General features: G+C 43.4%; 2 protein-coding genes across 5 annotated transcripts; both read right to left on the bottom strand.

Moving 5' to 3' along the window:
- Window positions 1–876: 876 nt before the first annotated feature.
- Window positions 877–11,295, bottom strand: LOC118564620 (macrophage mannose receptor 1-like). Of its 4 annotated transcripts, none has more exons than XM_036143503.1 (7): window positions 10,776–11,292; window positions 8,892–8,971; window positions 8,455–8,636; window positions 5,919–6,135; window positions 5,491–5,823; window positions 1,673–1,767; window positions 877–1,085 (listed from the first exon to the last, which is right to left on the bottom strand). In XM_036143503.1, exons 2-7 carry the CDS (start codon window positions 8,929–8,931, stop codon window positions 957–959), a joined length of 996 nt encoding a protein of 331 aa, XP_035999396.1. In that variant the 5' UTR covers window positions 8,932–8,971; window positions 10,776–11,292; the 3' UTR covers window positions 877–956. The 4 variants fall into 4 exon arrangements, with proteins under 4 accessions (XP_035999396.1, XP_035999404.1, XP_035999410.1 ...); XM_036143511.1 differs by having other exon boundaries at window positions 10,905–11,292; XM_036143517.1 differs by having other exon boundaries at window positions 8,892–8,967; window positions 10,905–11,292.
- Window positions 11,296–12,023: 728 nt separating this feature from the next.
- On the bottom strand, window positions 12,024–25,167 carry LOC118556496 (DNA repair protein RAD51 homolog 3-like). The gene is made up of 4 exons (XM_036143496.1): window positions 25,018–25,167; window positions 14,215–14,437; window positions 13,300–13,516; window positions 12,024–13,169 (listed from the first exon to the last, which is right to left on the bottom strand). The coding sequence occupies exons 1-4, from the start codon at window positions 25,133–25,135 to the stop codon at window positions 12,699–12,701; spliced, it is 1,029 nt and encodes a 342-aa protein (XP_035999389.1). The 5' UTR covers window positions 25,136–25,167; the 3' UTR covers window positions 12,024–12,698.
- Between the last annotated feature and the right edge of the window lie 920 nt (window positions 25,168–26,087).

Below are 26,087 nucleotides of genomic sequence, written 5' to 3'. Positions count from 1 at the left end.
ACAGAGAGGAGGATGCTGTCCAGGCTCCACCATCTTAGACAATGTCTCACACCCTCTCCACGACACACTGACCCAGTGGTAAGACTGTTTAATCAATACAGTTTTCTTTAAAAAGAACATTGAATTTTATTTTTAAGGTTGATATGACAGAATATTCATGTTTTCTTTTTTCTGAAGGTTTTCTGAAATATTTTTTGTTGGACAGCAGTCAGTGATGTCTCAGCTACTCAGAACCGGGCTTAATTAGGAGAAAAGTTTAGTCAGGCAGAAAAACCACAAACCAAAAAACTTAAAATATCAAGTGAAAGATCCAATATACATTTCAACAGCATCAAATCTGCATTACATAGCTCAGGGTTTAGGTGAGGTTGCAAAATGTTTCTTTTTAATTATTCAGGATCCGCCACTATTTTTGGCACCACTAGTAAAGATGTGTTCGAGGCCTTAAAATAACTTTCATATCTCACACTTTGCTACCATGTGAACTGTAGCAAAGTGTTAGATAAGTGTGAGATATCACCATTTTTTAGGGGGGGAAGGCGGGGGGGTTGCTGGCGGATCAGGTTACTGGCCTGGTGGGGCCAACATGAACCGAACGGGCCAACCAACCAGAGGCCCCCCCGCCCCCATCACAAGCCCTGGAGTGCTACCTACCCCACACCCTCCCCCTTCAAAAATGAGACCATCAGGCTACTTTATTCTTTATTGCATTATATTATTGTACTGTATTTGTTGTTCTGCCTTGAAATAAACAATAAGATAAGCTAAACAGCCAGGAGCTTCTCTGTCAATCTATGGACTTACTTTTTTTCAGCAGCCTCCCAATCTTCAGCTTTTATTTAAAAAACTGTTGTGAGCCTCACCTCTATTTTTTGAAACCTCATAATCAGACAATGACACAGACTGATGAAGAAAACAGAAAAGGAGATATTTTATCTGAAGAAACAGAGTCAGGTCTAAAGCTCATTATTATTATTATTCCTGGACTTCTCTTCATCTTTGTGGAAGATCTTTCCATCCTTTTGCTTCTTCCAGCTCAGTCTGATGTCTTCATCCACTCCCTGGTCCTTCAGCTTCTGCTTCATCTAGAACACAGACAAACAACCATACCTTCAGAAAAACTGGATCAGTGTTTGTTTTTGTCCATTTTCCCTTGAGAACACTGCCCCTTGTGGTCACTTTTATGTATTGCTCCATCTTGTTTCAGCCTGAAAAACATCTGACTGTTGGTGATCATGGTGGAACCATTCCTTCATTCAGTTTTAACTCTTGATCCAATTTACCAACAAGTAAAGACAGAAAACCTGGATAGACTATTTGCTTTGTGGTTGTTGTTGTTGTTTTTTTTTTTTTGCATTTTTCAATTATTTTTTTCTTGTCGTCAGAGAAATCAGAAAGACAGCAAATCACACAAAGGAATAACTAGGGTTTCTTCTGCAGCAGGAGAACCTGGAACTGAATGGAACTGAAGGATTCAAAGGAAGACCGGAGAGCTGCAAAGGAACCAGGAAAACGGTACCGATTATGTCCCGGAGAAACTGATGCTTAACAGAGAGCAGGTGTGACAGCAGTGAACATAGAAACAGGATCTACCAAAGTAAAACAGGAAGTTAGCTAAAAGAACACAGACCGAGGAGCAGAACAATGAAGAGTGAAAACAAAAATGATTCACCTCTTTCAGCAGGTCTTCTAGCACTTCAGGGTTGTTGAGGTCCACAGAGGAACTTCCCACCACCTTCAGTTTCACTTGCTTGGTGTGAACCGGATCTGATTGGGTAAGAAGTATTGCGTCACTTCCTGTGTTCTGTTTAAAACACATTCTCTGTTGCTGCACCTCACGGTTGGAGGTAAGAGGCCGTTAGCTTAGCCTAGCCTAGCTTTAGCCTCACAATGGCTTCCTCCCCTAGCCTTCCATCAGCTTCTCCGTCTCTTGTCTCCCCCTCTCTCCTGCTCTCTGTGTCTGATGTTCAGTTATTCCTCTGCCTCATTTAGTGATAATGGTACATGTAATAAATGTAGTGTTTGTGTAGCTTTGGAGGCGAGGGTGTCAGAATTAGGGACCTGGCTCTGTGCTGATGAAAAACCTGCAGATTATGCAGAGCCACAGAGTTTAGCTTCACGTAGCGGTCCTCCAGCAGGAGCACCCGGGCAGCCGGGTAACCAGGCCGGCTGGGTGACGGTTCGTAGGAAGCATAGCTCTAGATTCCAGCCCCAAGGTCACCATCCACCTCAGAAGCCGACTCTGGTAATTGGCAGCTCCATAGTCAGAAACATGAGACACCAGGGACCATAGTCAAGTTGTACCTGAAACTGCTGGCTAAGGATAAGCGTAAATACAGGAAAATTGTTATTCACGCTGGCAGTAATAACACCCGGCTACGCCAATCGGAGGTCACTAAAGTTAGTGTTGCTTCGGTGTGTATGTTCGCTAAAACAATGTTGGACTCCATACATTTTAGCCTCATCTAAACCTTCAACTTGTATGTTAGACCCAATCCCAACCAAATCATTTAAGGAAGTGTTCCCTTTGTTTAATGCCCCTATTGCAGACATGATAACATAAGATAAGAATTCCTTTATTGTCCCACAATGAGGACATTCGGGTGTGACAGTGGCAAACATACAGACGGTTACACACAATTATTAGTGACGAGAAGAAAGTAAAAAAAGAGCAAACCAGTCTAATCCTAAATTAGCTTAAAAGAAACACCAAGAGTGGAAGACAGAAACTCTAGACTATTTACCTAACCCATTTTAATAGAGTATACAATATTTCCATAATGTACGATTTCCATAATGTACTAAGCTTAATACAATATACAATATGTATGGTACTGCAGCAGCATCCTAGCTAAGGTGTGTCCAAGTTACCTTAGTATCTGAAAACTCTAAACAATTTGTAAGTAAGTAATTCAATTCAATTCAATTCAGTTTTATTTATACAACACTAATTTACAGCACGTCATCTCAAGGCACGTTACAAAGTCAAATTCAATCAAATCATACAAGTAAAGGTTTACTTATATAACACCTTTCAGTGCTTTACAAAAGTGCTTTATAAAATGTATATAATAACTAGGGCTGGGCAACGATTAAAATTTTTAATCACGATTAATCGCATAATTTGCCCGATTAATCATGATTAATTGCATTGTATGCGCAAACTCCAAGAATGAATTCAAAAGTAGTGTAAAGAGCACTTTTATTTTAATGTTCTGCTGCCATATGAACAAAAGTGTTGTAACATTTGTAGCACTTATTTTATACTGGATATTTTCAAACCATCTATTGAATTTAGTGCACTAGTTGATCTTTTCTTCATAAGAGAACAGCAAGCACTGCAGCCAAAATATGGCCTTTTTTGACCTGCTGTATATTAGCCAGTCCCTAAGCTTGATGTATCATGAAACTGTTGACCTTTTGGGTTTTGTTGTTTTTATTTTATTATTACAATTAAATAATAATAATAATAATAATAATAATGTTATGTTCAGTGTTTTTTTCGCTAATCCACCTCTTATATATTTCAATCCTTATGTAATTTTGTTTGTGTTGTGTGCACCTGCCTGTTGCTTTAATCCTATAAATATCCCCATCGTGGGATAAAAAAAAGGATTAGCTAATGTTATCTTATCTTAAATGACACTTTTTAATATATGTACTGGGTTCTTTCAAGGTCTTAATTACATTTTCTGTGTGGGCTCCAGTAACATATGATAGATAATATCTACTTTGAAAGTTAACATGAACTGCTGCTGAAGATGACCACTGATCTACCTGGATGTTCCATGGAGGACTGAAACGCCTCAGTCAGAGACGTCTGTGGGTCTGTCGGGGCAATGAGAGAAGTTTCGTCTCCTCTCTCCGTTTCTGTGGCTCGACGTTTTCATGTTTTTTCACGTGCTTAGATAAATTTGTTGTGTTTCCACTGAAATGAACCGGCTTTTTACAAAACATACAGCTTGATTTAATTTACGGTATTAAAATAAAGCCAAACGGTGCTACTTTCCCTGTTCATGTTTTTCCGCTGCTGCGGTCTCTCTCAGCTGTTTGTGTGATGAGTTTGTGTGAGAGCTGAGTGGGCAAGCCAGGCTGAGCCTGGCTTGCCAGGCTCAGCCTGGCAAGCCAGAGAGAAATCTCTTCTAGACTTAAAACGGGTGTGAGGGACCATGAGAAGGTTCTGATCTGATGACAGCCTTCAAGAAGGGATAGACGGAAGACGTGTTGGTAGGATCAATCAATCAATCAATCAATCAATCAATCAATCAATCAATCAGTCAACTGCAATTTGCATTGCAATCGAAAATTCAGTTCCAGTACAACCGTCCGGGGGAACGATTGACTGAGGCCTTGCATTGCCAGGAACGCAGCCAGTCGGCCGCTGCTACATGAGCGCAAGCCGTTAGGTGCGTTCCTCCAAACTGCCCCAGACCCCGCTTTACACGGGGTCCCCAGGCGCTGCCCTTGAAGCAAAGGAGGCCTTAAGGAGGTCTTTGAAGTATTCCGCCCACCGACTCACGACGTCCCGAGTCGAGGTCAGCAGCACACCACCCCCACTATAAACAGTGTTGGTACTGCACTGCTTCCCCCTCCTGAGACGCCGGATAGTGGACCAGAATCGCTTCGAAGCCGTACAGAAGTCTTTCTCCATGGCCTCTCTGAACTCTTCCCACGCCCGAGTTTTTGCCTCGGCCACCAGCCGAGCCGCCTGCCTCTTCGAATGCCGGTACACATCAGCTGCTTCCGGAGTCCCACAGGCCAAAAAAGTCCGGTAGGACTCCTTCTTCAGCTTGACGGCTTCCCTCATCGCTGGTGTCCACCAGCGGGTTCGAGGGTTGCCGCTGCAACATGCACCGACAACCTTGCAGCCACAGCTCCGACTAGCCGCCTCAACAATAGAGGCGTGGAACATGGTCCATTCAGACTCAATGTCCCCCGCCTCCCTCGGGACGTGTTCAAAATGAAATATAGCGTTAATTCAGATAAACAGCATTCTATAGTGATGTTCTCTGATGTTCATTTTATTTTTGTTAATTCTTAAACTTGAGAAGTTGTCACTCCTTTATTCTATGTGTGTGCAGAGTTTGCTGTTAACATATCGCCAGTGCTTGAATTATCCCTTTCTACTATTGTCCTGATATCAGCTGATTAGGCTGATAGTCACCGAACAATACCTAACAGAGTTATTCATTAAACATTAAATAACTTTGAGCAGCACATTTGTATGTAATGTTTCTCTCTGTAATGTTTTTCTATTCATGTACAGCACTTTGAATCATCTTGTTTAAATGTGCTATATGAATAAACTTGCCTCTCTGTGCCTTGCCTTATATTTCAGTTTTGGAACTTAATTACTGAAATGTTTTGTCTATATTCTAATTGATGGAAGCACACTTTTAAAATACCTTGATTGGACTGCATCTAACAAAGAGCTAAAGGACCTTTTCCCACAAACAGGACCCCACCAAACCAAGGCTGGCTCTGGCTTACCTGCAGAACAAATAAATGTTGTTTTTACTTCACAGTTCCAGTCCTCCCATTTTCCATGATTTTTCATGTCTGCAGCAGCACAGTTGTCACTGTTTCCATTGGGTTCCCCAGAACTCCAGTACCGAAATGCAGAGCTGGTTCCATCCGACCACGTCCAGGTATTTCTGAAAAGGCCGATCCAGACCTTTTCTCCTGGTGACATCAGCTCATTGACCTTCTGGTTCTCTGCTATGTTCCTCACACTGGCCAGGTCTGTGTGGACCTCTCTGCAGTAACGCTGACTGTCAGTCCAGTTCATTTTGATGCTAATGTGAACAAATGTCACATTTGTCCCTAAAACACAATTAAAGGGATAAATAGTCACAAAAATTAGTTTAATGTCAACAATAAAAATGTATCATCTTTGCATAATGAAATAACATCCCGACCTGTGACATCAAAGCAGATTGAGTTTTTTTGTTCAGCACAAGGTTTGTCGTTCCAGCGTCCATTATCATACATCTCAACACAGCTCTCTATTCCAGCATAGTTGTTTGGTTCTTCAGTTTCCCAGTTTGTGAAATTCTCATCATGTTGGTAGAAGTCTGAGTCTGACATGGACCACATCCAGCTGTTCATGTTGTCATACAGTCCGATCCAGGCTACCTGGAAGAGGAGAGTATTTCCTGAACTCCACTTTCCAGCCTGATAAATATTCCATGGGAACTAAGTGATTCACTTTTCTTCCGCAGAGACTGACGTCATTTTGCTCTCTGCATTTAGGTTGGAAATGCAGAGGTGCCTCATGAATCTGTTGAACTTAACAACGTAGTTTAACTGTGGTGGTTTAAGTGGTGGAGCATGCAGCTAAATGATCCAAACGGAGCAGCACCCCTCGCTGTAGAACCACACGCGCCAGACGTTTGCAGTCTGTCCAAATAGTGCCAGAGAACACTGTGGGCTGTTATTTCTGTCTGTTCTACTTTCAGCTCTCCCCCCTCTCCTCTGTCTGCCCTCAATCGGTTTTTAGTGAAAAAAAACAAGGTTTATGCATTTTTCCTCCTCCTCTCTTCCTGCTATATCTGCCTTTCTGGTGTTGTCTGTAAATTTACACAATCTTAAAACGGGTGTGACGTGTGATAGTGGGGCGGACCTCAGCAGCCGAGCTTGTCATGAAGTATGAATAGACAGAGCAACAACAAACGTTTTTCATGTTCTTGCTACGCTGGTCTAGCTTGTCGTGGAGTATGCAGCAAGCTTTATCTGGAAGACATTCTGACGCTGTCCTGTTGCATCTCAATAATCACGGTTTTTAACGTTGAACTAGTTGATTCACTATAAAAAAGCACTGCTGGTAAGGTTGAGCTTACCTGGACCTCCTCACACTGAAGACGTCTCGTGGAGAAGAAACAAAATGTTCCAACAAAGAAGGACATACTCAACTTTTATTTCTTTATTTTCTAAAACTATTTGTTCATAGAATGATTCCTGACCCACAAAATTTAAAATAACAGACTTGCAATATACATAGTTAAAAGTTTCTATGTTGTAGAGTGACAGGATTAATCCTGGCCAGTCACATATGGGCCTATGAACTTGGGAGTGAGCTTTCTGGATTTTATTATGAAGCTTTAGATGTACCAGACCGGGTTCCTCGGCTGAAGCCAAGGTCCTGGCTGTTGTTGTTGTTTAATCTACTGGGAGTTAGCTCTGAAAATACCTGCCTGAGCCCCCATCCAGGCCAACCCACTATGCCAGGTGAGTAGCTGGGCTGCAGATCTCTCCACCTCGGCTTCCTGAGGGAGTGGTGGCCTATGGTTAGAGGCAGGTACCTGGTTCAATCCTAGCAGACTGCCCCTATAGCCCAGTTCCTCTGGCTCCTAATGGAGCACAGCTCTGCCCACTTTCAATTGTTTCAGGAGCCGTTTATTTCAGGGCCAGCCTGGGTATCTGACTTGAGAAAAATAAAGCGAAATATGTTTTTATTATATTCAAACCATAAACCTCGCCCAAAGGATAAAACAAAGAGGACACTTCAGCTTTCCCAGACACGCTGTATCACATCCATAGATATACGGAGGCTCTCTCTCATTTCACACTGAGGCTGTTTCATCCATTCACCTCATGCGGCATAAGCCAGCGGCTGCCTTTCCCTGCTGCCGGTCTGTCTTCCTGTAGAAAGACTCAGAGCACCCAGGGGAGCTTTGCAACCTTTCCAGGCTGGTAAAATCACTAAAGTGGCCGAAGGTAATGAGGGGGAGGAGCCGAGTAGGGCCGGTGAAAGCAGGCGGGCCGGCGGGATTGAGATTCCTCCCCGGGTGCTATAATAGCTGCTCACTGCTCCCCAAAGGATGGGTTAATGCAGAAGACTAATCTTTCTTTGTTTCTTTGTTTCTTTGTTTGTTTGTTTGTTTCTTTCTTTCTTTCTTTCTTTCTTTCTTTCTTTCTTTCTTTCTTTCTGACATTTTTGTGTCAATCTGTAGGTGAGATCACCAAAAAAATAGAAATAAATATTTATACAGATGAAATACTGTGGCGACTGTGGCTTGATGGGTTGAGTAGTCGTCTGGCAACCAGAAGGTTGTTGGTTCGATTCCAGCTTCCCCTTGCCACATGTCGATGTGCCCTTGGGCAAGGCACTTAACCCCAAGTTGCCTACCGAGCTGCGTCTCGGTGTATAAATGTGTGCGTGTTAGTGAGAGCGACTGGGTGAATGTGGCTATAGTGTACAGCGCTTTGGGTAGTCAGCATGACTGGAAAAGCGCTATATAAGTTCAGTCCATTTACCAAATATAAGGAGTGTGAAAACCCTACTTCAGTGTTTCTGTTCTGTTTCCCTGTGGATCCCTAAACCTCTGTGGGTTCTAACAGAGTCCTCAGTAGTTCTGTGAGGAGACCAGTCAGATGACCAGGGTCCACGGGTCCATGGACCGGCCCCCAGAACTGGTTTAATCAATCAATCAGAGAGAGGAAGCGAGAACTTACATGGTTGTCTCCCATTTTACTCTGATCCACCTGCTCATTCAGCATCGTCACGTCGTCCATTCCCTGTATCGCTGCCAGGTCGGAGTACTTTTCTCTGCAGAAACTCTGGGCTTCAGTCCAGGTCTTCATCTCATTAACAAAACGGTATTTATTTGCCAGAAGTGGGCAGACAGCTCTCAGCACTGCTTTGACAAAGATTATCATTAGCTTTAAAACCCAAAGTTTAGACTGATGGCAAAGACTAAGAACGTTTAACATCAGACATGAAAAACACTCGATGCAAACTTCTCTTTGGTTCAGTGTGACAAAAACAGAATAAAGCGACTTGCTTCATTCCAGCAGTAGAAGTCATGAAACGTCTTACAGTCCTCGATAGCCAAGAACACCATAAAACATGAAGTTATGAACAGAAGTTCTGAAACATATAATAAACTTGCCTGAAGCAGCACAGATGCACAGGAGGAGGACTCTCTCCATCCTGTTCCTCTCTTCCTGTTCTCCTTCAGTTTCAGTCTGACTGCAGATAAAACACAGGTTAATCTTTACACCAGAGATAATAACGTCATGAGCTACTGCAATAACCTCACTGTGCTTTATGCAAAATCTTATTTGAGTTGAAAATAATCTGTCACTATGGGCTGGACATTTTACCCTAAGCAGTAAAGCGTGGCGTAGAGTGATGAGGGGCGCATCCTAAACGGAGGCTGGCGTTCTCAACAACAATCTTAATTGTCATTGCAACATACATTCCAATGAATAAATTTAACCCATCCCTCAGGGAGCAAGGGGCTACCGCTGTGCAGTGCATTCTGGGGTTAAGAGTCTTACTCAGGGACAGAAAATGGCAGTCTGTGGGAGTTGAACCAGGAACCGTGCAGCCTCACCGCTATGCAAGGCCCCGCTCTCTAACCCATAGCAGTGTTCTAGCCTTGATGACGCTACAAAGGAGAGAACCTGCTGCAAACATTAGCTTCTGTCCTTACAGCATTACAGACTTGACTGACGTTAGTGTCATCATAGTGTCAGCAGCTCTCTGCTTCTCAGCAACAGTTTTCTCTGTTGCCTCTTCCTGAATCTGCCTCAGCAGCATAAGACCAACGTGATGAACTGAGATCACGCCTCATTCAGTCTTCCCAGTGTGCTGCTGACACATTCTGGGTTTTCTGTATAAAGTCATCCAGGACGCTGTTTGTATGTCATTTAAATCTGAGGAGAGGGACAAAGAGAACGACTCACATGATAAGAAGTTTAATCCAAAGTTTCTGGGAAGCAGTTAAGAACATTTATGGAAATTCAACTTGAATAAACAAAGAGAACAGTTATCACTTTGGACTACCCACAATGCACTTTGTTCAGTTTTAAACACGGATCTGCGTGCTGTGGCTGTTTAACACTAATACACATTGTCATTTATTCCTAAAATACGACTTCAAAGGATGACCCCCTTTTGCTCAAAAGTCCACAATGACTAGAAAAAGATGTTAAAACTGAACTGTGGAGCAGTTGGTAGCTCTGGTTTCTTTGGCCACTGTCTTTATAAACTAAAAATAAATGTGTCATCTCCTCAGTTCAGGGCTATCAGGGTAAAACCTTTGCCGTTGGATTTGAGAGGTCTGGTAGTTTTTATAAAACCTGCATTAATATCTTTAATATCACAGCAGTAAACAAAAAATGCTTGGTGCCATATTTGTTAACTCGGGTATTTAGAGCAGCTGAATCCTCCAACCTTAATGTTGTTTTCACAATAATGAGTGCTGTATTTGAATAAGCTTTAAGAAGTTACCACGGGTAACAAGGCACATGTGTTCAATTCAGTTCATTCATGACACACCCTAATAAACAAATCTGCAGAGTCAGCGATGCCCATGCACTCCCACGGTCACTCTGCACGCCACAGATCCACTGCTAAGCTCATATTTACATGGATTAAGGCAGGGTGTGTCAATTTAGTCCGGCCCGGTGGCTAAATGCATTATCATTATTAAAAAAAAAAAGAAAAAAGATATATCTTTTTTTTTTTTTGGCAAGGCATTTAACCCCAAGTTGTCTACCAACCTCCATGTTGGCGTCTGTGAGTGAGATTAGGTGAACGTGGCTTTAGGTTAAACTGCTTTGAATGGTCAGTATAACTGGAAAAGCTCTGGATGAGTTTATTCCATTTAGTATGGAACACATGAGAACATTTTTATCCACACACAGTCAGTGATCATAGCTGGGGACAGTAGAATAATTATGTAGAAATAAAAGCTGTGCTCCCAAACTTCACAGCGTTCCTGACCAGAGAATAAATAAATAAAATAAGAGCAGCTCCTCACTTTGGCCTGTCAGATCACCTCTCTGGACACACCAAGAACAGAAGAACTGAAGAGATAAATAACCTAGAACACCGTTGGTGACAAACCCAAAGCCCTACGGATCATGACATCAGGAACAACACAGAACTCAGTGACCTTTCCTGCCTTTCAGTCCTGTCCCTTTATAACAGAATCTGGAAACACTTCCTGTCTCCAGACGATGGGATGTGAAGCTGGTTTCTGGTGAAGAGCAGCAATGTTTAAATCTCTTGTTGGATAACATCTAGGAGAAATTATGATGTTCTGCCTTTAATGCCGATGGGGAGGCCAGATTCTGGTAACAGCATTTGGGTGCTGGTAGCATGGTTCAGTGGACCAGATCCATAATTTATAGTTTGGAAGATATTTAAAAACAGGCTCCAAATTGATTGATAGAAGCAGGGAGAACAGAGGAGAACGTTACCATGTCACGTGACTAGCTTTGTCACTAGGGCTGGACAATATAAAATAAAAGCATATTGATAAAATAGAAATCATATTGATCGATATTGATAATTATCAAAACAATTCAAAATATACATTTTAAGTGCAGCCCTGGCCATTTAATGCTGTTGCTTAATGACCTATTTTTAGATAAATGGATTCAAACACAACCTTTTACTCAACCAACCTTTTATGAAAACTGTGTTAAAAAAGAAAAAACTCTCTGAAGGCTGATGGAGCGTTCCTGGGTTTGTGATTGGTTGGGAGGATGTAATGACTCTAGTATTAACCTACATGACAGGTTAGAATGCATTGTTCTTTTATTGAACTTTTTATTTACCCGTTTTTTATATTGAACCATGCGTCTGTCGATGGAGATCATTATAGAATTATCGTCCAGCCCTGGGTGGTGATCATGTCCAGGATTAAAGTGGAAACACCGCGCTCATCATGTCAGATGCTGCAAAGCCCTTTTAAATCCATTTATTATGACAAGAGGGTGGATGGCCACCAATCATTAGCTGTTTGTTTTATCATTCATATTACTTGTATGGTTTATATTTTACATGATGTAATTTAAATTATTAATCAGCAATGTGAAAAAATAGGACATGATCTGTGGTCTTAGTTTTTCCCAGAGCTGCTTGTAATGATAATTATATCCAACCAAACATTTACTGATGCCTTGTTTTTGCATTAAATGTTCTGCACCTTTTTAATAAAGAATTAAAAACCTAACAACCTGAATAAGGTAATTTCTCCGTCCTGCAGGAAAAAATAATCCTCTGCTGCAAAGATGAACGAAAACCAGACATTTATTAATTATTGATCAATAACCAATAATGGAGCCAGAACAGCAGGCTGTCCTCTTCAGAGACCACGCCCCCTAGGTGTGCTACCGTCAACCATCAGGTGCTGTTACCTGCACCTCAGAACCAGAACCGTTCATCCGTTGGAGGCCATGAGGAGCGGCTGAAGAGCTCTTAGTGAAGATGACATCATGAACCCGAGAACATTTAGAGTCAGAAGTACCGGGTCTATGAGGTGACGCTGTAACTCAGGTAGCTTTAGGATGATGGCTTAGATGATTTTTAACCTGCTGAAGATCACAAGGATGAAAATGATACAGTAAAACCTGTTAAATGAGTATCAGGACACCTGCAGCACACCTGTACACCTGCAGGATCAGTTTAAAGTGTTTCTTTGTCTAAACAGACTGCAAGTTCACCTGAGTGACATCATTAACAATATAACATCAAGGTGGACAATTAAAAGTGAATTTCACAGTGACACAAAGAGCACCTGAGCAGGTAAACGCAATTGGTCCTCTCAGCCAATGAAAAGCAAGCAGTTCAGACAGGTGAGTCTCAGAGATAATGATGTTCTCTGGCTCCCCCTGCAGGACCCAAAAAGAACCTCACATTGAAGACTTGACTCTGATTGGCTGAAAGTTCCCGTAGATGTGTTTCATTGGTCGGTCTGAATTCGAGGCCGTTTGCTCTGCAGCTGCTCTGATTGGTCAGCGTCTCTGAAGCCCTCGCAGGTGATCTGGTATTGGACGGTAGCGTCCATGTGACCCGGGGACTTAATGATGGAGGCCAGCCGCCGTGACTCCTCCCACTGAAGGAGGAGCCTGATGGAGGGCGCGTGGCCCCAGACGTCCCCCAGGGCAGGCACCAGCTGTGATTGGCCGCCCCGCAGCCGCGTTGTCATGTGGTTGGTGATCACCACGGCGATGCTGTGACGCGTTGCCGTGGCGATAAGCTGCAGGCCGAGGCCTTGTAGGAGGCGTGTCCTCTGGGACAGATCGTCGTGCAGCCGCAGGAACGGGAACGCCACGCTGTCAACGACGAGGAGGCGGAGCTTTGGCCGGTCCCGCAGGAAGTCGGGCAGCAGGTGTAGCTCGGCCAACAGCTCCACGTAGTCACGGCAACGCACCTGGGACCAGGGACAGAGGACCAATCAGAGGCCTGCTATCAATATATTTCAGCGAGAGCTTAAACCAAAGGAAGTGGGCCCGTCAGAACCACCAGAACCAACATGAACGTCTCAGTTTGACTTTAAGTACCAGGAAGATGTTTGAGAGGATGGTCTCCACGGAGAAGGTCGTCATGGCCACGCGCTGCTCCTCATCCTCAGCCAGCAGCGAGCAGTGTCTGACAGCGGCGCCGGCGAGGTCCACAACTCTCTGGAGCTGGAAGCTGCCCTCTGTGTCCACAAAGATCACCTGACCGCCGAGGCCCCCGAAGCACGGCGGCACCTGGACGTCCACGGCCAGCTGCAGGCTGAGCAGAACCACACAGAACCAATCACAGCGGGTCACACGGGAGAATCCCTCAGCGTGTCCGTTTCATCCGCAGCACAGGCAGCGGTCTGAGCGCGCTCAGTGTGGAGAAACGGCCGAGGTCTGCTACAGAAGAACCGAGTTAACTGAACCCACAACCACCAGAACCAGCAGGTGAACGGATCCAGGTCATTCCTGATGTTCTGAAAGATTTAAAATGAACCAGGTTCTCCACACTGAGCATGCTCAGATTCACTGGTGCGTGATGCAAATGTGACAGAAGCAAAACAAAAGAACCTGCTGTAGGTCGGCTGGAGGGAAGAACTTCATCATTTCATATGTGGATGGGACAAAGGGACACTCGTTTGAAGACAACAACGTCCACGTTTTGGACGAGGAAGACAGGTGGTCTGAGAAAGACGCGGTCAACGCCAAACCAACGACAAACAGAGGAGGGGCCTCAGATTTCACCTTTCCACCACCTGCCCTGCAGCCGTGACTCGTATCTCCAGGTGGTTTCACACCTTTGACCATAACATGGCCTCGTTAGGGACAACGAGCAACGAGCCAATCACTGAGCTCAACAGAGGGAGGAGTGACTGCCGCCCCGTTACTGACGTCTCTAAGGAATCATCTGCAGACCACCTGTCCACCTGCACACCTGGATGTGTGTGTTCGGTCCTGTGCGTGTTTTCTGACCACAGCTGGGTTTTCCCGACTCCTGGAGCGCCGCAGATCTCCGTCACCTTCCCGACAGGAATTCCTCCTCCGAGAGCTTCGTCCAGCCGGGAGGAGAACGTCACGATGCTCCCGAACTCCTCCTCCTTCTGCAGGAGCTCCAGAGCCGTCACCGAGGCTCCGCCTTCTCCGGTCCTGGCAGCCTGCAGCGCCTCCAGCGCCTCCTGCTGGGAGACGGAGGCCTCTGCAGGAGGAACGGGTAAAACTGGCCGTCAGAGGAACCTTTAACATTTGTGTGATCAGGACACAGCTTCTACTTCACCAACATCTGCAGGACAACAATGTTTAGATGTACGAGAAATAAGAAATTACATGTTAGTAAAAATATTAAGCCTGTGAGTTAAATGCCCCTGATTTATTGTAGCTGTTGGATTTCCTGCTGAGGTAGAAACTGTTCAACTGGGAAATAAAGGTCAGACTTAAACTATATATATTAAGTTAAAGTAAGAAGATAAAAATCTTTCAGAACCTTTTTCAACAACCCATAATATGTAAAGGGGTAAAAGTCTAGAAGCCCAGCATGTGTAGAACAGAACCTTTATCTTGATATAATTATCTTCTAGACCTAGTTTAGCTGATTTCCGTTTGGTTCCTGTAGGAACTGGACTGTAAGTTCTGTAAACACAATAAAACAGCCCTTTGTTGTGTGAAAAAATGGTCATAATGATCAATATATTAACAATAAACGCAGCCTAACAACATGGCGGAAACTATTCAGAATGGTTAATAAGAAACCTAGAGATGTTCTTCTTCTGTAACTTCTAGGAGGAGGAGCGGTTCCAGGAGAACCAGAGCAAAGCGTCCAGTTCACATCAATATTGACTTTAACGTTCTTGATCAAACATTTGCTCAGATTCCTCTCGTCTAAATTAGCCGTGAAGGTGAAAACCTCAACAAACGACGTCCAATCAGTGATCCCAGCGGCTCACATTCACCCTTTGAGAAGAGCGCCGTTCTAGGAGCCGTTTCACTGCACCGTACTTTTTACGTCTACATTATTATAGAGCGACGCTGCGTCCACCTGGAGCTACTTCCCTGATGAGGAACAAGGACGGTGGAACCAAAGAAGCACCAGAACCAGATCCACACGCTTCTAATAACGTTTTCTATCTGCAGAGTCATTATCACTACAACTAGTTTTCTCTGCTCTAACGTAAACTCAGAATATTGCAACCCAGAACCACAAGGAGCAGCTTTTAGAACCATAACCTGCTGGGACAACAAAGCTGAAATAACTGATCAGAACTTAGAAAAAGACGTTTTGAGGACCATCAATTGAGAACTTAATATTTCAACGGTCTAAAAATATCCTGTTCCTCTCTGAAAACATAGGAACAAATTAATCTAGCAAGGATCTTTTCCTGTATTTATTCCTATCATAACTCCTGAGAATTTGGACACATTTGCTGTATATGACAGAGACCTATGTGTCTTCCTGAGAGGACACGCAAATATGCCCAGCACCAATATTTAATGTTTTATTTTTCTCACTGAAGTCAAGCTGTTAATTACTTTTTTTGTGACAGGAAAATTGTCGGAGTCCTTCAACAATATTATATAAAGATATAGAAATATTGTTGAGGGCAATACAGCACTTTGAAAAGTCTTTACTGAAAAGTACTGTATAAACCAGGGGTGTCAAACTCATTTTGGTTGAGGGGCCGCATTCAGCTTAATCTGATCTCAAGAGCGCCACACGAGTAAACTCATTGGAAGATTAAATAGAACTAATAAATGTGGACTTGTTGTTGATTTTTATATTAAGTTAATTTCACTTTTACACAATATATTATGAATAACCTCAGCGTTTTTAAGAAAAGTATGTGCAATTTCAACAATACTTTTACTCAGTTAAACATTTACTTGTGCATTATGCATAAGAACTGATCACAGTGATTATACAATGTTGAAAAACATTTTTCACATTTTTTGGAACTTAAAAACACTGTCCTACATGACAAAATACATCAAACAGATAAAAATTAAGAAATGATTAAAATTTTTCCACACCTGAATTAAAACACAGCGCCCCTCGTGGACAATATAGGAACTGCATATTTTCAATTAAACGAAGTACATGTTTTTTTCAATAATTGTTTTATCATTCTGTTCCTTTTATCTCCTCTTTCTTTCACCTTTTGTTTTTTTTCTTCTTGTTCTTCCTTTCCTCTACTACTTTCCCATTGTAGTGTCCATATCATTTGAGATATTGCCCGCATGAATCATAATAAAACTATTCACATTCATAAATCAAGCGGAGCACTATGGCAAAAGCAGTACTGCACCACTTGTGAAAGTCAAATCTGATGAGCTCTTTTTGGCATTAAGACAACAATTATTTTTGCCACATTGCCAGACAGGACACTGGGAAAAAAAATAATATATATATTTTTTTATAATGATAATGCATATAGCCACAGGGCCGGACTAAATTGTTCGGCGGGCCGCATCCGGCCCGCGGGCCGTATGTTTGACACCCCTGGTATAAACAATCTTGTCTTACCTATAGAAATATATAGAGATATAAGACTATAGATATTAATATAGAGATAGACATGGAGTGTCCATGTAATTTATATAATATATGCATTTATAAAAACGTATAGCTGTAAAATGTATTGATAATACATAATATTCCATTACTGTTAAACCCCACTGAGAATACAGCGCTGAACCATGTGTTATTATAGCTGTAAGTTTAAGGTTTGGAGCAAAAACAGTGTGAAAATCATATTCAGCAAGTTATAACTGATGAAATGCTGCCTGTCTGATAAACACATTATACTGAGTGGAGCGGGCGACCTTTCCAAGATGGCGGCCACACAACAGCGCTAGTAGGCAACAGCGATCCATGAGGCGTCTACTCATCATATTAGGACCGTTTCTCAATATGCGTTCTTGAGCGTTCTCGTGTGCTCGTGACACGTCATCAGCCTCAGCCCGAGCACTGTTCCAATGCTGAGAACGCCAAATCGAGAACGCGCCGAATTCCCCGGATGTTGTTCTCGCCCGCCCTCTTTATCGAGCATGCATCAGAGCAGACTTGTGCGTTCTTCAGACTGACCGCTTGCCCAGAATGCACCGCGGCCGCAGCTTGATTCGAGACAGCGCAAACAGAGCTCACAGCGGTAAGTTAAAAATTCCCTTTTCTGCTGCTGTTGTTCTTCAAAAGTATGTTTTAAGATCGTTTGAGGCGAGAACATTATACTTTTAAGCTTCCCTATGTGGCCTGTTTACAGAGTTAGTGCGTAATTTAAAAAAAGTAGTGTGCATAATACCGCTGGTTATGATTTATTTGTTTTGTGTTTATCTGACTGACGTGTGTTGCTTTATTAACTCAATACTTGCTGGAATAAATTGTAAATGTCTCCCTAGGACGGCAGCAGCATATAAAATAAATAAATAAATAAATTCTATAAATGTTTTTCCTATCTAAGTGAGTTTCTTCTGAGTCAGGACACGAATAATTGAGAGGAGAAAGAGGGAAAGAAAATAATAGTAATAATAGTATATGAAAAAACATTTATTTTATACAAATGTTTTATCTTTGGAACAGAATGAAGGTGTAATATATTCAACAAATTATTAACAGTTACTAACATGGTTTAAAACAAATAAATAACTTCTATTAAGATCTTATACAAATAGACAACGCCTATAAACTTATAATTAAAAATAGCTGTAATGGAAATTAATTTACTGATTATTTAATTTATTTTCACAGGTGGTGAAAACATTGAAATGAAGCAGCATGTGAACATGACTCCAACTGATCTACATTAGGTCAGATGTAGTCATGTTCACTTAAACATGCAGCCAGCTGGAGCAGCTCCCCGTCTTCAGCTGTCGGATGGTCATCCTCCTCTGGGTCAACCTCCTCATCCTCCACGTCTAGCTGGTCCCCTGCCTCTATAGACCAGTTCACGCGTGACGTCAGCGCTACATCCGGGCACGGTGGTAGACAAAAACAGTACTGTTCTCGTCTACTACATGACAAAACGGGTGATTTAGAGCGTACTTTTAGTTAGTTTATTTTTGGAATCTAAGCAATGCCTACGACTTGTGCTCCCGGTTGCACAGAGAGGCATTCCAAATCATTGGATGTACGTTTCTGTCGTTTACCGAAGGAGGAAGGACGAAGAAAGAAATTGATATTTTCAATGAAAAGAGCGCAGGCAGACACTCCCAATGGACTGGGGGAGCCATCATTCTACAACAGAATTTGCAGTCTACACTTCATCTCCGGTAAATACAACTTAATTCTGCTCTAGTCATTGTTCTACTTAAATAGCGGCGGAGGGGAGGTGGCGATCGCTACACGGGCCGGAGAAGGGGGCCGCTGCAGCAGCTGCTGTAGCAGCCCCCTTCTCCGGCTGTCAGGAGCAGCAGCAGGCTTCTGCTCCAGAAAGCGGCTCCATTACGCCCCCGTTCACACGCGCTAGTACTTCCGTGTTTACGCTGCAATGTCGCCGACACCCCCACCCATTTTAACAAGACAGAAACACCAAAATAATCGGTAGTGAACAATGTTTTTTTACCTACCGGTGGCGGGCCTTCCTCTCTGCCGAGGCGCGGTCTGTGTCCGACTCCGCTTTCAGATGTTACACAAACGTGTGAACGTCCATCCATCCATTTTCTGACCCGCCTAATCCCTCATGGGGTCCCGATATAAAATAATTGTAGCCGTCCAGTGGTTTCAGGGGCTTTCGTGCTCTCTTGTCCGTACTGGCCTGCGTGTTTATAAAGCAGCTGTGTCGCGGTACGAAACCCTCGGCCAGCATTTCACAGACTCGCTCCGTCCCTTCAGGCTTTTGCTGTGTGGATCTGGCAATCTGATACCATTAACCATCAACTTACTCTTAAAACGATCTTGTGATACGTTATCTAAAGAAGAAAAATATGTGGAGAACTCATCGTTTCCTTTGTTTGCGTCCGCAATTGTGTTCGCCTTTTGCCTACCAGTCCGGCGCGCATGCGCGAAAAACCCGGATCAAAACAATAACAGTGAACTGGTCTATACTAATATTGTGGATGATGCAGCAGGCGGTGATTACTTTTGGGGCAAACGTCAGGCGGACCTCCAGCCCCCTTAAGAAGATGGAACACCACCGTGTCTTCAGACCACCATAGGCGCACTCAGTGATGTTTCTCGCCTTGGCATGGTTACTGTTGTAGGGTGCCTCCCCTTGACCTGTACCAAATATAAAATTAACTTGTACTTTAGGTAATATGCTGATCTGTCTTAATCTTCTATCCAATTAATATAATCTATTTATCAATTGTGTGTCATTGTGGCTCTATTTAAGGACAAGAAGGTAAGAGATCTTACTGGCAAGCTGTTTCCCTATAGCAGTGATTCTCAAATGGGGGTACGCGTACCCCTGGGGGTACGTGGAGGTACTGCAGGGGGTACGTGAAGCTTTTCAAAATATATTTTAAAAATCAGTAGGCTCCTCATAATAAGTCTTGGGAGAAATTATTCTGTAAAAAGTTCGATAGAATATAAATGTGTGTTCATGCACTGCATTTTATATTCAGTATTTAGTTTCAATATCCTTTAAAATAAAACGGACCCCCCACCAAGTTAGTTTGACCCACGGACCCAGCGCACTTGTCAACGACCTGTCGTTACCATGGTTACGCTGTAACTATGGAGACGTGGCTAAAGCGTAGCAGCAACGCTGCTGAAAGTGCAGATGAAGTTAAAAAGAAGGCAAAACCAGAGCCAACGAAGTACAGAACGTACATGGAGAAGTATGTTTTAATGGGATTTACGTCCACGATCTCTGACCCCCCCCTGGCACTGTGTTTTTTTTGCGGGGAGAAATTAGCCAACGCTAGCATGAAGCCAGCGCACCTCCAGCGGCATCTCACAACAAAACATGGATGTCACGTTGGTAAGCCACCGGAGTTCTTCAAGAGGAAACTTTCTGAGTTCAAGTCATCCCAAGCCGCAATGCGAAAAGCCTCCACCACATCAGCCAAAGCCCTGGAGGCTTCTTACGCGGTGTCTTTGCTTGTTGCTAAAGCCAAAAAAACCGTTCACCATAGCGGAAGACCTACTGCTCCCCGCTGCTGTTGTATTGGCCGAAACTATGCTGGACAAAAAATCAGCGGATACATTAAAAACTGTGCCTCTGTCTAATGACACAGTTTGCCGCAGAATAGATCACATGGGCACAGACATTGTCGAACAAGTTGTGGGGAAACTTGGCGACTCATTTTCACTGCAGCTGGATGAATCCACAGATGTGAGTGGAAATGCGCAACTTGTTGCATTTGTAAGATACATTGACACAGACGACATCTGTGAACACATCCTATTCTGCAAAGAAATGGAGGGGCGAACAACCGGAGAGGACATTTTTAATGTCGTTAACATGTTTTTCACTGAAAACGCTATCAGCTGGAAATCCTGCAGCAGCGTCTGCACAGATGCGGCTGCATCAATGACGGGCAGCGCGAAAGGGCTCATAGCGCGGATTAAAAAAGAAAATCCCCTCATCAAGTGGACGCACTGTGTGATACACAGGGAAGCGCTAGCGTCCAAGAAAATGAGCCCTGTGCTTCACGATATTTTGAACGACAGCATTAAAGTTATAAACTTCATCAAATCAAGGCCAATTAACGCACGTTTGTTCCGCAGCCTCTGTGAAAATACGGGAGCTGAACACACTGAACTGCTCCTGCATACTGAAGTGCGCTGGCTGTCCCGTGGAAAAGTACTGAACAGGCTATTTGAGTTGCGAGCTGAAGTGCACACCTTCCTGACAAAGCACGGATCTCCCCATGCCACCTTGTTTGAGAACACTGACTGGCTTGCAAAGCTTTGCTATCTGGCAGATATATTCAGGAAACTGAATGAACTGAATATGTCCTTGCAGGGCAAGGGCACCAGCATCCTGAACCTGTATGACAAGGTGGGTGGTTTCCTGAAGAAAGTAGAGATGTGGAAAAGGGCATGTGATCAGGAGGATTTCACCTGCTTTCCTCAGCTGGATGCTTTTCTCTGCAGTGAGGATGTGGCGACAGCTCCGGTGAAGTTAGTCATAGTGGGACATTTGGCTAACTTGATCAGTGGTTTTCACTCCTACTTTGCTGACATGGATGAGAAATCTGCACAGCTGGATTGGGTGAGAAATCCATTTCTCTTGTCTGAAGCAAACAGAAGCAAGCTTCCTGTCAGTCATCAGGAAAAACTAATGGAAGTAGCATCTGACCGTGGCCTGCAGATGAAGTTTGGTGCATCCACGCTCACACAGTTTTGGGTGTGTGTGAGGCAGGAGCACCCTGATCTGGGACAGAAAGCTTTGGAGCAGCTGCTACCCTTTGCATCCACATATTTATGTGAGGCCTCCTTCTCTGCAATGATGCTGATCAAAACAAAGCAAAGAAACAGACTGTGCCTGGAGAAGAGCTTGATCACTGCAGTTGCCTCCCTGCCAATAAGAATGACAAAGATCCTCAGTGAGGTGCAAGCCCATATTTCTCATTAAAATGTATTGAGTAATTTTTTTCCTGTTCATAAATCACTGCCTGTTACATACTGTTCAAATCAAATCAAATGTTCAATGCAAAGTGATTAAAGTGCAATCTTCTTTTTTTTATCCTAAAAGATGTAACCTTTATTTTTTTGTAAGCAAATCTTTATTTAAGTTAATTTATTTTGTAAACAAAATATAACTTATTTATAATTAAGTTATAGATTTATTTCTGTGAACACATTTTAGGTATTTATGTAAATATTCAATGTTGTACCATTACAGAGACCAATATAAATTAGCAGCGTTAGCAGCATATTTCAGTTTTGACTGGTTTTATGCCTTCCTGGTGGTCACCGTCTTCTGTTTTTCTTTTTTTTTCTACATGCAATGGTTGGAGTATGGATCAGTTGTTTGGCTTTAATAAATAAGACAGTGATTTTACAGCACTGTACCTCTTTTTTCTTCCAAAAATGTTTTGCCTGTGTCAGGGGGTACTTGACTAAAAATATATTTTTAAGGGGGTACATCACTGAAAAAAGTTTGAGAACCACTGCCCTATAGGATGCACTGCAGACCAGCCAGCAGAGGGTCACCAGCACCTCTATCTCCTGTGGCCATCCATGGACCTTCTGGATGGGCAGCAGCTGAAGGAGGAGTTCGATGGTGGCCCTTCTTAGCCTGAAGGCTGGTTTCAGGTCCCCTTCATTAAAAAATATTTGGAGGATCGGCACAGAAGTGTTTATCCTCACATATTTTGTTTCTGTTTCTTCCTGTAAATAAAAAATGCCAAATGTTACCATAATTTTTTTTTTTCAAATGTCACCTTTTCACAGCATAAAACTATACCTGCTTAACATGCAGATTATTATAGTTCTCAAGAAAGAAAAGGTAAAATGTATAGTGTTGTAAAACTAGTCCAGTATAGTAAATGTAACAAATGGCTTCCCTTCTCTGGTATTTTTACCATTTAACTGAAAAATGAGCTGAACTAACTGCACATAATTTATAGATTAATCACTGTAAAGGTGGACAGACATAAAAATATGTTTTTTTTCCCTTTCTTTTTTTCGCGGCTCGCCCTTTTCGAAAGTAGGCTGACAGGAAGGGGGGTAGAAGAGGGGGAGAGACATTCGGCAAAGGACCGCGGGTCTGATTCGACCCCGGGTCAACCGCGTCGAGGACTAAGGCCTCTGTATATGGGTCGCGCTACCCGCTGCGCCACATGCGCGCCCTTTTTTCCCTTTCTTAATGATCAATACTGTGAAGGTCAGTAGGTGCAATAAAGTAGCTTAACTCTACTGTCATACTGCTTCTAATGTTAAAATTGGGTCTTCATTTTAATTCATTATAGAACAATAGTCACAATTTCAACCTGATCACGTTTTTATTACCATCCCCAATATTATTTTTAAGATAAAAGTAGGAAATAGGCTGTCAATCTTAAAATGCCTCCCAGTTGGCAATAGATGGGTGAGCAAAGCCTGCCTTCTGAGCCTCCTCTGCCGCATCAATCTTCTCCTTGCTCGGATTTGCCTCCTTAATAGGGGGTTTTCACTGACGTCACTGGCCAACTTCTGGTCCGCCATATTGGGTGGTACACTTCCTTATCTCTAGTTGTCGTACACGTATTTTCGTATCGCGAATGGATAAGTACGCCAGCACGCTAGAGCGACCAGATAAGGACGTATATCTGAGGAAATGTTCCGTGATCGACCATATGGACCCGTATGCCCACCACGGTGCCTTGTTTAAGCCGGGCGTACACTGTACGAGTTTTTCAGTCGTGGTACTTATATACATCTCAAACTGTGCGACGGAACCGCGGGGTTTAAAAAGTTCACCGCTCACGATCTGTGCGGCGCGACGCTCGGACGAGACCGGACTGCTCACACTGTACGTCGTGTCCCCTCTGGGACCGCTCACTGTGGGGACAGAGGCAGGTGAGCGACGGTAGGTGACAGGGACCCAGAGCAGGGGTTGGAGCCCAGCTCTGGCGAAGCCCGCAGGAGGCACCGGGCGTCGGGGGAACGGAGGGGAGAGAGGAGGGACGAGACGCATCGGCGGCCGCTCGGCACGGCAGGTCGCCTGGCCCGCACCCCCCCCCCCCCCCCCCCAGCAAGCGGAGGAGTGCCGAAACAGGCGGCCAGCGCTTTGCGCGGACCGGACGGCTCGCCCTCCCCAACACCGGCCGGAGGTCGCTTCAGGGACGCCCGCTTCCCTCCCTCCGCTGGCGGGGACGGAGAGGAGGGGAGGGCGCCCCCTCGTAGCTCTGCTTGAACAGCAGGATGCGCTCACGAAAACCTCACGACAGCCGACTGAATTTCAAACATGTTTGATTTTCACCGATCGTCCGATTCCTGATCGGGAGGTAGTCTGGAGAAGCCAGTCCCCCCTCCTCCCCCCTCTACGATCAAGCTGAAATTCGGCCCGATTCAAAAAATGCTCGCACGACTGAAGAATCGGCCCGAAAAGGGGAAAAACTCGTACAGTGTACGCCCGGCTTAAGCCGTAATCCAGATGATTGGCCAAATGTAGAGCACGGCGACATAGTGCATTACCTGGTGTTCGGTGAGAACCCTCTGCACACTCTCGAGGAAATGAGAGCTTACAAGGATCTAGAGGCTCACAACCAGTTCACATCTGGTTATGTTCATCAAGGAAATCGCCATCATACGTGGACGGGTGAGTTTTAATAAGATGGTAAAAATGTAAACAATCCACCTCCTCTTCAGCCTGCTGGTAAAGCTGACCAACGACCGAAGCAACAGCAAAATTGCTCATTTTGCTTCTATAAAGTGCTGATTTTTTAAAAAGATTCAATCGCCTCTACAACTACAACAATTACAACTCGCTATTGCTGGTTTTATACCCACAGCTCTGTAATTTTTTTAGATATCTTTTAGACTTTTTAGAAATTAATAATAAAAAATAATAAAAAAACCGTTTTCAATAAGATATTATGGTGTAGTGTATAAATAGTTTTGAATATTAAAGAAATGCATAAGAACTGTGGGTGTGATGACGTCACGAGTATACGTCTGTTCCAATACACAATACGTGCTGCGTGCTCGTCAAGTCTGATCTTCCAGTGTTCTTGCCAAGACCGGACTTGAGACCTGAATTGAGAAACGGCCATTGTCTCTGGTTCAGCCTCACTTTAGAAGAATTTCACTGACAATCTGAAAGCAGCGGGTGTTATGACGTCCTCACAAGAGCACGTGTTTGTGAGGTACTTCCGGCATTAGAGGCGCTCCAGGTCCACCAGGAAGTTGTCGCCTACCTGCGCTCAGGTGTTCCGGGTCCAGGTTCTGCAGGTCGGTGCTGAACTGGAACCCAGCCCTGAGCAGCTTCACCTTCACACTGGAACTTAGGTTCAAGCTGGAGACGGGTCTCCTCATCCTCACGGTGCTGCCGTCCTTCTCAGCACTTCCGCTTCCGCTTTTCAGAGTAAAAGCTGCTGACTCCCCCGCGTTGCTGCTTTTTCTCATAGACGATGATGTAAGAGTAGACCCCGCATTGACTGTCGCGGCGCAGGAATTATGGCCGCCATCTTGGGGCGGTCGACCTGCTACCCTAACCTGCTGATTCAAGCTGAACACACTAATGATAACTCAGCACTGTGCGGCGTATTTTTGTTTAAATCGACGGACTACTGACGTCAGGGTTAGAGGGATAACCTTTCACAAGGAAGATTAAAAGATATTGTTTATATTAGAATTAGAATGTGATTTTTCTCATATTAGATAGAGAGATACAGGTCTACATGTCCAAGTTTTTGCATCTACTCCGTGAAGGCATCAGAGCTTTAAACATTGGTGAATATTATATATATATATATATATATATATATATATATATATATATATATATATATATATATATATATATATATATATCCTTTATTGATCTCACAATGGAGAAATTCACTCGTCACATCGGCTCATACAAGAAGGTGCAGAGTAGGGAAGGTGTATTCAGTTATATACAGTGAATCTTCATATATACAATGGATCAAAAAGAATACCAAAAAAAAAAAAAAAAGTACAAAAAGGAAATAGGAATGGGCATATGATGTCTCATTTACATTCTTAGTGGTCTATATATATATATAAACATATCTATACAGTATACTTAAATATATACATATATCTATGCGCCTACAAACATACGTACCTACGTGTATATATGTGCATATACATTGTATACATTTGTACATACATACATACATGTGGGCTGACTTATGTTCAGGTATTGATAGCAGCAGAAGTCACTACATCAGGATAATTGCACGGGTTCTAGTACAGTGTATTAAATAGATTATTGCACATTAGTTATTGCACATTAATTGTT

The sequence above is a fragment of the Fundulus heteroclitus genome, chromosome 1 (assembly GCF_011125445.2).
Source record: "Fundulus heteroclitus isolate FHET01 chromosome 1, MU-UCD_Fhet_4.1, whole genome shotgun sequence".
In the NCBI taxonomy this organism is placed as follows: Eukaryota; Metazoa; Chordata; class Actinopteri; order Cyprinodontiformes; family Fundulidae; genus Fundulus; species Fundulus heteroclitus.
This window is presented reverse-complemented; position numbering and strand designations above follow the sequence as displayed.